This window comes from Triturus cristatus, chromosome 4_1 (genome assembly GCF_964204655.1).
Source record: "Triturus cristatus chromosome 4_1, aTriCri1.1, whole genome shotgun sequence".
Taxonomy (NCBI): domain Eukaryota; kingdom Metazoa; phylum Chordata; class Amphibia; order Caudata; family Salamandridae; genus Triturus; species Triturus cristatus.
Window position 1 is genome coordinate 612,792,270 of NC_140585.1, and position 13,857 is coordinate 612,806,126.

Below are 13,857 nucleotides of genomic sequence, written 5' to 3' on the forward strand. Positions count from 1 at the left end.
AGTTGTGGGATGGCTGCCAGCCTTTTGACTTTGTCAATGCTTGTTTTCTTTTGTTACTGCTTTTTTGAAGCTTTGTTGTTGAGGGAGCTGCCAGTCTCTCGCCAATATATATATTTAAAAAAAAGCAGTGTCCAGAAGCAAAAATTGCCACAGAAATCCCTGGCAACGAAGGGAACTACTTTGTGTGCAGATGTACTCATTGTCAAAACACTGAATACCCATCACTCACAGTGAAGGTAGCCAATGGCTTTAGTCGGCTGCCCCACTGCCCCATGCTGTATACTGTAGGGGAGGAAGAAAAATGTGAATGGCAAAACAACTGGCAAATGGATGAAGGCTTGTTGAAAGCCCTATAAAAAAGTATATTCCATATATCAAAATGTAGGACACTTACATAAGAGTACCTCACGGTTATGATCCGACCACCGCCACACTGCGGGCCCGACCACAGTGGTGGTCGGACCGCTGGGTTCCAGGATCCCAATGCAGTCGCACAGCGGTCAGGAGCAGGAATGCACCGCCAAGCATATTCTGAGGGTGGCGGAGAGGCAGCTAAGGGGACCTTAATAGGTTACCCGTGCCGCACCTGGGCGTGCATGCACGGGGGCACATGTTGTGCCCCCTGGAATTACACCCATGTCCATGGACGGTGGTCAATGCATGTCACACCATGCAGGAAAGTGCTGCAGATGCTGTCATGGCAGCGGACTGCATGTTAGGCTCTCCTATGAACCTAACAGACCACTGTTGTGAAACCGCCCTCCCAACCTGGATTACAATCGTAATCCGGTGGGCAGGCTTTGGCGGTCCTCCTGCGGACAGTGCCGCAGGATGACTGGCAAAGCCCTAATATGGCCCTAATAAAATCAACAGGGCTTAGCCATCCATCACCAGACCAGTCTGTTTAAAGTTTCCAAACTTCTCAGCATTATTTCTATTTTAGAAGGATAACAGATGTAAACACTTATACAGTATGTATTCAGGAGTATTTTTTTCATGATTAATTGCCAACATTTTAAGCATTTCTCCTCCCGAAAATAAAATCGCGCACAAATAATTGTTGGCTGTTAATTTACCTTCACATGATCTATACGGATTGCCAGTTCTTTTGAGGCAAAGCCACCGAAAATGAGGCTGTGAATCGCGCCCAGCCGAGCACAGGCCAGCATTGTGAACATTGCTTGCGGGACCATGGGCATGTATATGACCACTCGATCCCCCTTCCTCACTCCGTGTTTCACCAGAACGCCAGCCAGCTTGCAGACCTGTGGAAAGGGATAGTAAAGAACAATAACTGGGCTTGCATGCGTCATTGAACTGGTTAATTGTTTGAAAACGTATAACATTCACATCTGGCAAGCAAAGGCTTCAGCAATCCACATATTTGCAGTAATTATAGATCTGTTACTGGGTGACTAACACTTTTAATAGATGACTTTACTGCAAATCAGTCCATAATTACTGAATTTACAATGGAAATCCTAATAACGGTATTTAGTTTAACAGACGGTAACTGAGCCACGTAATCATTGAACCGGAACAAGATCACAGAAATGTATGCCTTCAAAAAGAAGAATTAAAAAAAATACCCCTACAACGCTAGGTTTCTGCACCATTAACTGATTCCACTCACCAAGAAGAAATGCCTTAAGACTGTCATAAACGAAATACTAACACAATATGACCGTGCTGTCAAATATCCACATTAATGTATTTTTTAATGTGAATTGTTTTTACTGACAGGGCCGCACTTGTCATTTACTGTGGCATTTTTATGTCGGTATTTCTTGCAGCTCGTGCACGGGAACAAAAATGTAGATCCTTAAAACACTGCGGGGAAACAAAGACACACAACACAGAAAGGGCACGTTCCATTCATCATCTGAGGTGGGGGTCTCAGAGCTGTGTCTGTCTTATCGCAAAATCTCAAAGGTTTCACGCAATATCACACATTGTTATTTTATTAGTATTTTTTCGTGTAGCAACACAAAACACCGTGGCAGTTTTACGGCTTCTTTTCCTAATAAAATCGGAAATAGGGGACTAATAAACGGCTAGAAAAATGACTGGCAAGGAGAACTATTGATTAAAGCAGAGCTTGGCATTGTCCGTTCATCCACACCGAATGGCAGGGGACATAACATTGGATCTCTGGGAAGGGACTTTAGATCGGTATTTTTAAAGATCTCGAATACAAAGAGATAGGTTTTACAGACAGATTCGAAAGCGCACTCATAAAACGTATTTCTTTGTTTGCAAGCGCGACTGACCCTTGTTGACCCTTTCCAGGGACAATTAGGTGGTTCTTCCAATAAACAAATTATATAAACATGGCGCAAGACAAGTGAATTATGCAGTGCAGTTTCACTGGGAAAGTAACTTGAAAGTCTATCTCACATTTAGTACAAAAATCTAGCTACAGATTTAAAATCTTAAAACCAACCTTCAGATTTCTAGTGCAGACCTCGTCGGGGAAAGAGTATTTTGTGTTCCCCATTGGTTAGACAGATCTGAAAGCATTATACAGTAGAATACCCACCCAGGTTCGAGATCCCACACAACCAAAAACAGCAGACATACCCAACAGATTACTTTAATCCTACAGGCTATACCCATATGCAACTCCTACATAAGATACGATCATCTCAAAGCGATAAAACAAAGATCATACAATGCCTTGCCGAGTCGTAAATTAACTGCAGTAGCAACAGGCATTGAAAATGCAATAGGTCTCGCCTTTGATTAAGTTAAAGCCATTTGCTTTGCTAATGGAATTGTATAGCAAAGAAAATGGCTTTAACTTAATGAAAGGCGAGACCTATTGCATTTTTAATGCTTGTTTAATATGGTAGTTCTGTTGGACTTAATGCCTTTTTGGTCATATATAAGGTAACAAAAATGCTTCTGGCACTTTTTTATGACAACTTTTTCGCATGCTGCACAGCAGCCACACTTCTCTACAGCACAGCTTAAAAACATTGGCAAAGTCAATAGCTCAGTCAACACTTATAAGCCCCCAAAGGCGAGACCTGTTGGCTATGCCAATGCTTGTTGAGCTTATCACAGATGCACCCTAGTACTTCACAGGTCTTTAAAAGACCATTTATGGTCTCTATTTGCGCCTCTGCCCTTGAATAGGCCACACCATTCTGAGAGACCCTCCTCCCTCCACCCCCAGTTTATTCATCCCACATAAAGTCTGGCCTGTTACCATGCATTAATACAGCGCAGAGCTTCATGCATCCGAAGGCCCTCGGAGCTATAAATTAAAGGAAAGCACCCAATGTAAAAAATAAACCCATATTTACTCTAAGAGATTAATTTAGAAACTCGCCTTTGCCTTTCAACACCCCCCACCAACCATCACCACCTCCTTGCATCTGTTCAATTGTGAAAATGGCAATGTATGCAGCTAAAAATAGAGGGGGAACTGACTTGTTAGGGCGCTGAAAATGGGTAGCTCTCCCTTTGAACATATGTTTCGTGAGAGCCGGGGGCAACTGACTCATTAGCGCGCTGAAAAAGGGTAGCTCTCCCTTTAAACATATGTTTTGTGAGAGCCGGGGGCTGCGTGAGCTCCTTCCTCGCATGCGAGCGTCTCACGCTACACAGCTGAGCAACTGAACGCCAGCGCCAGGCGGATGGGGGTGGTGCTGTGTCATGATGCCAGCGGAGGAGATCCTTTGAATAATTACCACCGCTTGACGCCGGGTTCTTTTTCGATCGGGGCGAACGTGCGGCATCACAACCTTTCTCTACCTCTCGCGTGCTCTCCGCCTCTCGTGCCAATGGGACCATTCACATAACTGCCACGCGCAGCGCCCCTCCCCGCAAACGTAACGCTCTGGCGGTGACAGAGTGGTTCTCCAGGAAGGTTGATTCATGCCTCCGCCCGCACTTTCCTCTCCACAGTGCAGAGGAAAACGTGATTTCCCAACCTGCCAGCCATCTAGGGGAGGCAGCGGCGCATCTCCTTATGTGAAGAATATTCCGGTCATATAGAATGAGAAATAAAAAAAAACCCTATTCAGAAACCTCAACAAGCGTACGCGAAAATCATCGCTTTCAGTAATAAAGAATAAGCCATCACTGTACCTGGTCATTTTAGTGAGGGATGTCGCAACCTGTCCTGCATGCGGCGCGCGGGAATGGCGATGGCAGAGGGGGTGGAGTCTCGCCACGCCTGGCTAAGCTGCTAAGGTACGGTCGGCTTTCACTTTCGTCCTTCGCAAAGCTTTCTTGTCTTTATGGGGCCATATGTTTGAAACACATGGCCCCATAAAGATAAGAAAAGCCTTTACTACAAACGTAAAGCAATCGAGCCAGTCCAACTGGGACGGCTCTAAAAGAGAAAAGTGTACGTCACTAGACGCTCTTTTCCAATGGCTGGCCACCGTTTAGCATAAACGGTGACGCCAGCCAATGGAAAAGAGGGGCGGGGCTTAAAGCCCACTAGAGAAATCTACCCTAACTCATTAAATATCGCCAGCGAGACTGCGCATGTCTGCGCAGTCTACGCCAGGCGAGACCTAAAAAGCAAGTGCACTCCGGTACCAAGAATATTATGCCAAAGCATCAGCTAAAAGTAAAGGCAACTATGAATATAAGATTTAAAAGTACGAATCCCTTCTATGTCCAAACATCAGTTTAATATCATTTGGCAAGGTAGGTTCATCTAAAAAATTGAAAACTAAAATAAAAAATACACACATTCTTTCCACAAATGCCATTTTATTTTAGTAAATGTTCCCTTTCCAACACAAGCTATGATTTGCTTAAAAACATGGCTTGGGCTTTCTGATATTTGTGTGCTCCCCCAATATTAGCCAGTCATTTTGATCAAGCAATATTTACTGACACCCCAAACCTATGGCTACGTTTTGTGTGTTGGTCAAAAGCAGTGAGTTTTTACATATAACACGAAGGTAATGAGATAACATTAAAGACCATGATAGCAAGATCCATAACTAGATGACATTTTCAGTGAAGATGGGCTCATCTGTCTCCACATTTGAGTTGAGGAAAATAGGAACCATGAAGAATTTGGATCCTAAACCATGGACTCTGTGTGCGACTGAGGAAAAGCTTCACCTGCCTAAACTCAGTCCCTCTCTCATCCGGACCTCTTCTTTTCATAATGGCAATTATTCATCAACTTCCATGCATTCACCTCCAGGAAGGTTCTATGATGAGCTAGAAAAAACGATAAATGTAAAAGGAGAAAACATTAATCTGCAAAGATTTGGTTGGTGGAGTCATTCCCACTGCAAGGGGTTCTACTAACCTCCATTATCTTTCTTCTATTCTCCTCTTTCTCCGACAGTCCCCATCCCTCATTCTATACATTTTTAATGTTAATCTTCAAACTATTTGTTTTGCAATTGTACTATTTCCTAAAGCTAGTGATATGTTTGCAAGGCTCCAGAACCAGAAAACTGAACATGAATATTTTAATCATGAATGACTGTGCAAGACATTAGTTATGACCCTTGGTTTATAAATGCCTCAGGTTAACCTGTTTCAGGGGTCTAAACTAATCCTAAATCTGAAGCTGGAAAAGTAAAATATTCCTCTAGCATGGCAACACTTCATTGAGGAAGTGCATCAAATGAGGTTTAAACGTTTTCTCCCATATCAATGTGTTAAGAATCAAGTTAATTCCATTTCTCTGGTAAAGAGTAGTTACAAGACACATAGGGTCCTAGTAAAACCCTCTTGTGTCAATCTGTGGATTGATATGTAGTAGAGGAAAAGACATGTTACAAGATGGCTGGCAAGTTTGCATGACATTTTGTAGATAGTAGGAAGGGAATGTGCAATCTCGCAATGGTTGCGATTTTGAGACGCGAGAGTGAGCATTCATCTGTGCACTTCAATTTGAATCCGTAAGGAGAAGACTTGTTTTGGAGACGCTCCCCCTTATCTGCTTTTTGCAGGGAAGCTTATTACTTTCGTAGTTCCCTAGTTCTCAGGAGATATCCTCTCGTGTTCCTGGATTTAAGGAATATTCCTTCGGCCCCCCCTTTTCAATATATTTTGTTCCCCTAAGTAATTCTGTGAGGAGGAGGGTCCAGAATTTCCGTTCACTGAAGTTTCACTGAGTAGGTGAATAAACGTAAAGATTCCTTATTGCCGTCCCAGCAAATTTCAGTTAAGCTCCTTTGAGTCTGCAGCTTCCGGCGCACAAGGAGGTGTGACTCACAGTTTCAGCTCTTGTGGGTATGAGAAGGGTGTCCCCAAGCTTCAAGCTCATCCTTCCAGCAGTCAAGTAAGCCAGTAATTGGCAGTGTTTAAAACATCGTATTGTGGAGTGATCTTCAAGCGACTACAGGGCCGACTAGATAAGCACCACCAGTTCTGTGCTTCACATAGCATCTGCCTCCCTAGCGTTCCTTCCTACTCTTTCCTACCTTTCCTTTCCTACCCTGTACCTTTTTGCGCGTTCCTTCCTTGAAGCCAAACTGTTTGGATCCAAGCCGGATCATCACAAACCTACATATTAACAGAGATAAAAGAAACTATTTCCAATGAGAGACAGGGACACTAATGAAACAAGTTTACCTCATACTAACTACAGTATGAACTGTAATAATGTAGTTACTTACAATCTACTTTAATAGAAGAGAAGCAAATCTCCTTCCACACCCGGCTGGGAAGAGCATACCTTTCGTCAGTCAATTGTGAGCAGTGAAGGTTAAGTGTGGTTTTACATTGGCGTTGTATTCCCCTCTGTGCATTAGGTACTCCCAGCTACAGAAAAGATATTGCTGATATTACCATTCACTATAATAGAAGAGAAGCAAAAGCTCCTTCCACACCTGGTAGGGAAGAGCATAAAATTAGTCAACTACAATGGTTTGTAGGGAAGGCGAAGTGTAGTTTTACCGTGACTTTGTATCTCCTTTTGTGCATTAGGAACTCTCAGCTCCAGACAAGTTTACAGAGTCGGAAGAACGAAGACTCCATAGAAGAAGTGAGAGACACTGCAGGTCGAAGTCAGAGTTGTCTCTTATCTGTCCCCACCCCTTTTCCCCCTTTTTGGAGCAGCCGCATTGAAAGGCGGTGTGTTCCAGAGAGCGGGCATTGGAAGTAGCTTCATTCTGCTTCTGTGGAGAACAAGGTACTTGACAGATTGAAGTGCCCACGAATATCCTCCACCCAGGCAGAATGGCGGAAGGATTTAGTTTAAACTCCCTAGGTGAAATGTTAGAAGGGATTCGGAGGGAATTAGGAGCAGTTAGAGAGGAGAATAAAAGTCTTAAGCAAGATGTTTGGCTTCTCATTAGGAAACCATGTTGTTGTCACAAAAGGGTTAGTGAGATAGCAACTGGGACAACTTCCCCATCTCAGGCTTCGTCTAGTAGCTCCACGTCCGAACACAATCCACGCACTGTAGCTCAGGTAGTTCATTCAGTTTCTCCTCTTGTTCCATTCGCCCCTCCAGAAAAGTTTAGTGGGGATCCCCAAAAGTCCCAGCTCTATCTTACCCAATGTTCGTTACATTTTATGTGCCGACCCACTCTTTTCCCAGATTTTCAGTCCAGAGTAGCAATTATTTTTTCTTACCTCAGTGGGGACGCCGCAAATTGGGCCATGCCTTAAGTCTCCCGTGATGACCCGTTTCTTTATGATTATGAACGTATTATAACCGAATCCCTTAGGATTTTTGACAGACGAAAGATTTCCCAGGCCACTGACAAGGAGTTGTTAGAACTGCGTCAAGGAACTAGAGATCTGGTAACTTATCTGACTCAGTTTAATAAATAAATTGTGGAGACCAATTGTCCTGAAGAGAAAAGAGCCGCACTCTTCTATCGAGGGTTGCATGATGAAATTAAGGATACCTTGGCTCAGATCCCGAATCGCCCAATAGAGTTCTCTGAGTTAGTGGATATGGTGTTAGAAATTGACTTTCATTGGTCTGAGCGTAAGGAAGAGAAGAAGATGAAAGAATTTAAATGGAATTTCCTGCGTTTTGACAGAATCAGATCTGAAGGAGACAAGACTTCAGGAACGACTGCTGAGAGTAAGCCGATGCAGATCGGGTCTGTGCGAGGCCCTTTGAGTAAAGAAGAAAGAGAACAAAGGAGGCTGAATAAGTTGTGTTTGTACTGTGGAGGATCTGGACATTTTGTGAAAGAATGTCCCAAAAGACCTAAAGTATCATCTCCGGGAAATGCCCAAAACCATCTGTTGGAGTCGTCGTTCAGATGGTGAAAACAGATGAAAGGACTCCAGACTCTCATCATTTAATGAATACTCTTCAGACTCAAGCTCCTCATTTGATATTGCATATGACCCTTAAATTTCGGAATCAGGAAATTGCTGGGGTAGCCATCATGATAGATTCGGGTGCCACCGGTAATTTCTGTGACATCAAGTATGCCAGGAAGATTGGAATTCAGGCAATACTCAAAGAAAGAAAAGCACCGGTTCGAGCTGTAGATGGTACCAACCTCTCTTCTGGTCCGATCACCCATCATACAGAATCTATGGAGCAAATTCAATCCAAAGGCCATCAGGAAGTCATTAAATTCAACCTGATTGATGCCCCTCAATTCCAAATAATTCTGGGGATCCCTTGGCTTTCGATGCACAACCCAGCTATTGATTGGGAGAACAGGACTGTTGAAATGAAATCTCGATTCTGTTCAGAACATTGTTATCCTCACGCAGATGAGAACCCTGAACCGTCATTGGTCTCTTTATGGTCTTTAAAAGAGTCCATCGGAGTTATTGACTCCTTTGAAGTTCCCACAGAATACCAAGAATTCCAAGAAGTGTTTTGTAAACAGGAAGCTGAAAAGTTGCCTCCACACCGTTCCTATGATTGTACGATTGACTTGGAACCAGGAACTGTTCTTTCTTGCAGCAAGATCCACGCCCTGAGGCTGAAAATAGTTATCTCAAAGAATACTTAGATCGCTATTTAGAAAATGGATTCATCAGACCATCACAATCCCCAGTCTCGTTCCTGTTATTCTTCATACCAAAGAAGGAAGGATCTATAAGAACATGCATTGATTATCGCGCCATCAATAGTGTCACTTTTAAAAACCGTTATCCATTACCTGTGATTTCTGTTCTATTAGATCAGATCAAAGATGACCAGATTTTCACAAAATTGGATCTTTGAGGGACCTATTACCTCATTCTGATGAAAGAAGCTCATGAGTGGAAGACTATCTAGATCTCTGGATCTCTCCTCCTCACTGTATTAACAGAGCAAAAATAGGGGATATAGAAAAGGAAGAAGGAAAGGAATAAAGGGGAAGAAAGGAAAGGAGAAGGGAAGGGAAGGGAAAGAGGGAAAGAAAATGGGAAGAAGGGAAAGAAAGGGAAAAAAGAGGAAGGAAGAGAAAGGGAAAAGAGTGAAAAAAGGAAAGAAAAAGAAGGGGAGGGAGGAAGATAAGGGGAAAAGGGAAGAGAGAAGGAAGGAGGGAAGGGAAAGAAGAGAAAAGGGAAGGAAAAGGGGAAAGTAAAAGAGGAGAAAAGAAAAGGGGAAGGAAGGGGAAAGGGAAAAAAAGGGAGAAGAGAGGGAAAGGGAAAAAAGGAAAGGGGAAAGGAAAAGAAAAAGGGACGAAAAAGAAGGAAGGGAAGAGAAAAAAAGGGGGGGGGAAGAGAAGGGAAAGTGAAAGAAATAGGAAGAGAAAAAGAAAAACTCCACTCCACTCCCCCTCTGCACTCTTAGCTGATCGCTTAGACCCCCTGCACCCACTGTCCTCTTCGCTACTTGAGGGAATTCTTACACCCGACACTATCACCCCTCCCATCCATTCACTGAATACAGTGACCTTTCCCCAAATTCAGGAGGAATCCCCCTCCCGGCTGTCTAACCATTATTCCACTCCACCCAGGGATGTGAATCCTTCATTCAAAATAGATCGCTTGGACTCCTCCCATCCACTGTCCTCCTCGTTACATGAGGGAACTCTTTCACCTGATACAATCACCCCGCCCATCCACTTACTGAACACAATGACCTTTCTGGTGGATGCTCCGTCCCGGTTGTCTAGCCTTTATACCACCACACTCATGGATGTGGATTACACATTAAACATCCTGGCTCAACCTCCTTCATTGACATCCAATGAAGCTATCCCATTCCAAATGGAGAAAATGTCTTTGCAATCAGAACACATTGGAAATTAGCCTTCCATAACGGGCCTTACACCCAGACCTAATATAGATATCCACAAGCATTTGAAGACCAAGCATTATGACTCTACGAGCGGCTCGTCCTCTATAACTGATCAGACGTCCTCACCGTCTACCTACCCTCCCAATTCGCAACTTAGCAAGCTAGCCACTGGTCTATCCCATCTCATGGATGAAATGCATAACCTTTCTACTATCACTAAAAAACTTCTTATCCTACACAGAACCACCATGACACCGTGACCCAAATCAGTCTCCAAATGAGAAACTCCACTCCCATGAAGGATAATTCGGAGAACAGTAGTCAGTATAATTAAATCAACATCCAACACGCCAGATACATACCCAAGGTCACACTCCCCAATAATACTAATCCGGGTAGTTTACCCCCCCTCAATGTGTCCTAGGAGGTCATCCGATGAACTATCTGATAGTGACATTGACGACCTGCTCTCATCCTATGCCCGGGATTCTGATTGCAGTGAGTCCCATTTTGACACCATCCAAACCATTGTAACCAATCCCCTCAGAGAACCGACTCTCAACAACAGATCTATAAATAGAGACAACCTCACAAATATCAACCTAGAACAGACTACCTTAAACCATTCAATTAATAAGTTAAAGTGTGGGCTCATTAATTGCAGATCTGCTAGCAAACATGCTACGGAAATATTCAATCTCATTCTAGAAAATGATTTAGATATTATGGTCCTCACTGAAATCTGGTTGAATAGTTCCTCCTCACCCATCCTCGACTTACTTGTTCCTCCTTCCCACGACCTGATACGATTAGATAGAATTGGGAAACTAAGGGAAGGGGTAGCCTGCATTTATCGTAACTCAATATCAGTCAAGCAAGCGGACTCTATTGGGCTTTCTTCCTGTGATTATCTATGCATTAATATCTCTGATACTAAGCGCATTGCCAACAAGCTACACATATTCTACCACCCACCTGGTGATAAATTGACTTGTATTGATGAGATAATGGAGCTCATGGCTTCTAATGTCAATTCACAAGTTCATCATATCTTCGTGGGTGACTTTAACCTCCATTGGAACAACGCAAACGATCATATTGTAGGATGTCTTAAGGAGTTTCTGTCAGTACAGGAGCAATCTCAATTCTGTGACAGCCCAACTCATAACAAGGGTGAGACATTAGACCTCATCATTGCAAAACCAAACATCGTCTTACTAGAATCCATCACCCCATGCGATTGGCTGATCATTATTGCATCCTCTTCTCCATCATTAGCGAAGTTACTCAAAAAAGAGGCCAACCATCAAAAATAAGGCAATGGAAAAGGAACTTACAAAATATCAACCCCATCACACTGTTAAACCGGTGTAACTCTTCTACAATGCCTAGTTGCTTGAAATATTGGACTCCACAGCTCCCCTCCAGGAAAAAAACGTATCCACTAAGATTTCCAAACCATGGTTCAACGAGGGTCTGAACAGAGAGCGTAGACACTTAAGAGCTGCAGAGCGTCTATGGAAATCGGCTCCTACCACTAATAATCTTGAGCACCTGAGAAGACTAAGGAACTCTTACAATAGGAAGATTCTTAAGGCAAAGGCAGACTATTTCAGAACTCAGCTGAACCAAGCTAGCAACCAGCCCAAAAAACTCTTTGAAATCGTCAAGCAACAATCATGCAATACAACTAATTCTATGGAATCAAACGACCTGGCCATACCTACCTGTGATGTGTTTGCCATTTTTTTCCACGAAAAGACGAAGTCCATCGAACTTGATATACAATCCAAGTTGGCGCTACCGCAAACTAAGGGTAAAGATTCCAACTGTAGCGATTTATTCAAAGTACATTTTGATAATCCAGGGGAAGTCACAAAAAACAATGCCTCTTGGCACACCTTCTCGCCAATCTCTCAACAAATTATAGACAACACTCTTCAAGAAATCAACTCCTCCAATCATTTCTCTGATCTCCTGCCCCCGCCTTGTTCAAAATTTTAAACCATCTATCCTACCATTATGGGCTAAAATTGTAAATGCCTCCCTAAGTCAAGAAGTCATTCCGGACTGTCTTAAAATAGGGCAGGTCACACCTATACTTAAGAAAGCTGACGCCACTCCATCTGATCATAACCAACATCCCTACTTTGGCAAAACTATTGGAGAAATATGTACATACCAATTATGCAATCACATTGAACGCTGTAACCTATTAGATATTCACCAATCGGGCTTCCATCAAGAGCACAGCACAGAATCTGCACTCACCCATATTATGGATGACATCCTCAAAATACTTGACTGCAATGAATCATGCCTACTGATTCTTCTTGATTTGTCCTCTGCCTTCGATACGGTCAAGCATGACAAACTTCTGTCCCTACTGGCACGAAGGATGGGCATCTCGGGCACCGTGCTGCAATGGTTCTCCTCCTTCTTGAATAATAGAACTCAAAGATTCAAGATGAGGAACTCACTCTCGCAATCCTCTTTGGTCACCCTTGGTGTTCCTCAGGGATCTGCCCAATCACCCATTCTTTTCAACCTCCTAATGGAGCCTTTGGCCAACGTATTGAGATCTGAGAACATCATGTATCATTTATATGCTGATGACACCCAACAGTATCTGAAAATCACCTCGCCAGAAGATTTCATTGCCCTCAACTCTATTCTACCGAACACGCAAAGCTGGCGCACTAACAACCACCTCATGCTGAATACCAAAAAAACGGAATTCATCCTCATCTCGCCACCAAGCCACACACCAAAGTTAGACTTATGATTAAAACACCTAACCTCCTTTGACTGCGTCCCCCTCATCATTGACTCAGCAAAATCACTAGGAATCACCTTAGACAAACATCTGCACATGCAGTCGCACGTCTCTAATACCTCCAAGGGAGCGAATTACAAGCTGAGTATACTAAGGAAACTCAAACCCTTCCTCCCTCAGGCTGATCTAAAAATGGCAGTACAAGCCCTTGTGTTACCCAGTTTAGATTACAGGAGCACCACACTCTGCGGTCTTCCTAAATACAAGCTGGCTCCGCTAAGAGCAGCATTGAATTCTGCGGCTAGACTGGTATCTGGAACCAAGAGAAAATGTCAAATCTCTCCAACCTTGAAAGCCTTGAATTGGCTGCCCTACGAGGCAAGAATACACCTTAAAGTGGCCTGCATGTAACACAAAGCAATTCACAACAATACGCCTAGTTATCTGGCTCTAAAGTTGGAAAGGTCTGGAGGCTGCAGACGACTTCGAAGTGCAAGCACCCTCCTTCTGAAACCCCAATCCTTCCATAAGAAGAGAACCGGCTGTAGAGCTTTTTCAGGGATTGCACCAAGGATCTGGAACTCTCTACCTCCAGCAGTTCGTAGAATCACTTCCCTTACCGCCTTCAAAAAAGAAGTAAAAACACTACTAATGAACAAATACATACCATAACTCTGATTTCTATGATGTCACTGAGTCATCTTTATGATTGGAATACTTTTGCCGACTTCAAGTGGAATGATTGAGTCCTTATTATGTATGACGAAAATCACTACCCTTACTGTTCAATTGCTGTATGTAGTGTAAAGCTTAGCTAGTGGTGGGTCTCTCTTGGGTTTATCTATACACCTCTTATCCACTGGGATCCGATCATAGTTATAATATGTATGTTTGCTAGTACACTCATCTAAGGTTCCTTAACTGTATATTGTTCTACATC

At 43.2% G+C, this 13,857-nt stretch overlaps 1 protein-coding gene across 1 annotated transcript in view; it reads right to left on the reverse strand.

The window, feature by feature from the left end:
* ACSS3 (acyl-CoA synthetase short chain family member 3) overlaps positions 1 to 13,857 on the reverse strand; it is a 1,078,787-nt gene that overhangs the window by 844,312 nt on the left and 220,618 nt on the right. Inside the window, exon 3 of the mRNA XM_085652976.1 lies at positions 1,077 to 1,265. Within this exon, the coding sequence (XP_085509102.1) occupies positions 1,077 to 1,265 (189 nt within the window). The remainder of the gene's footprint in view (positions 1 to 1,076; positions 1,266 to 13,857) is intronic.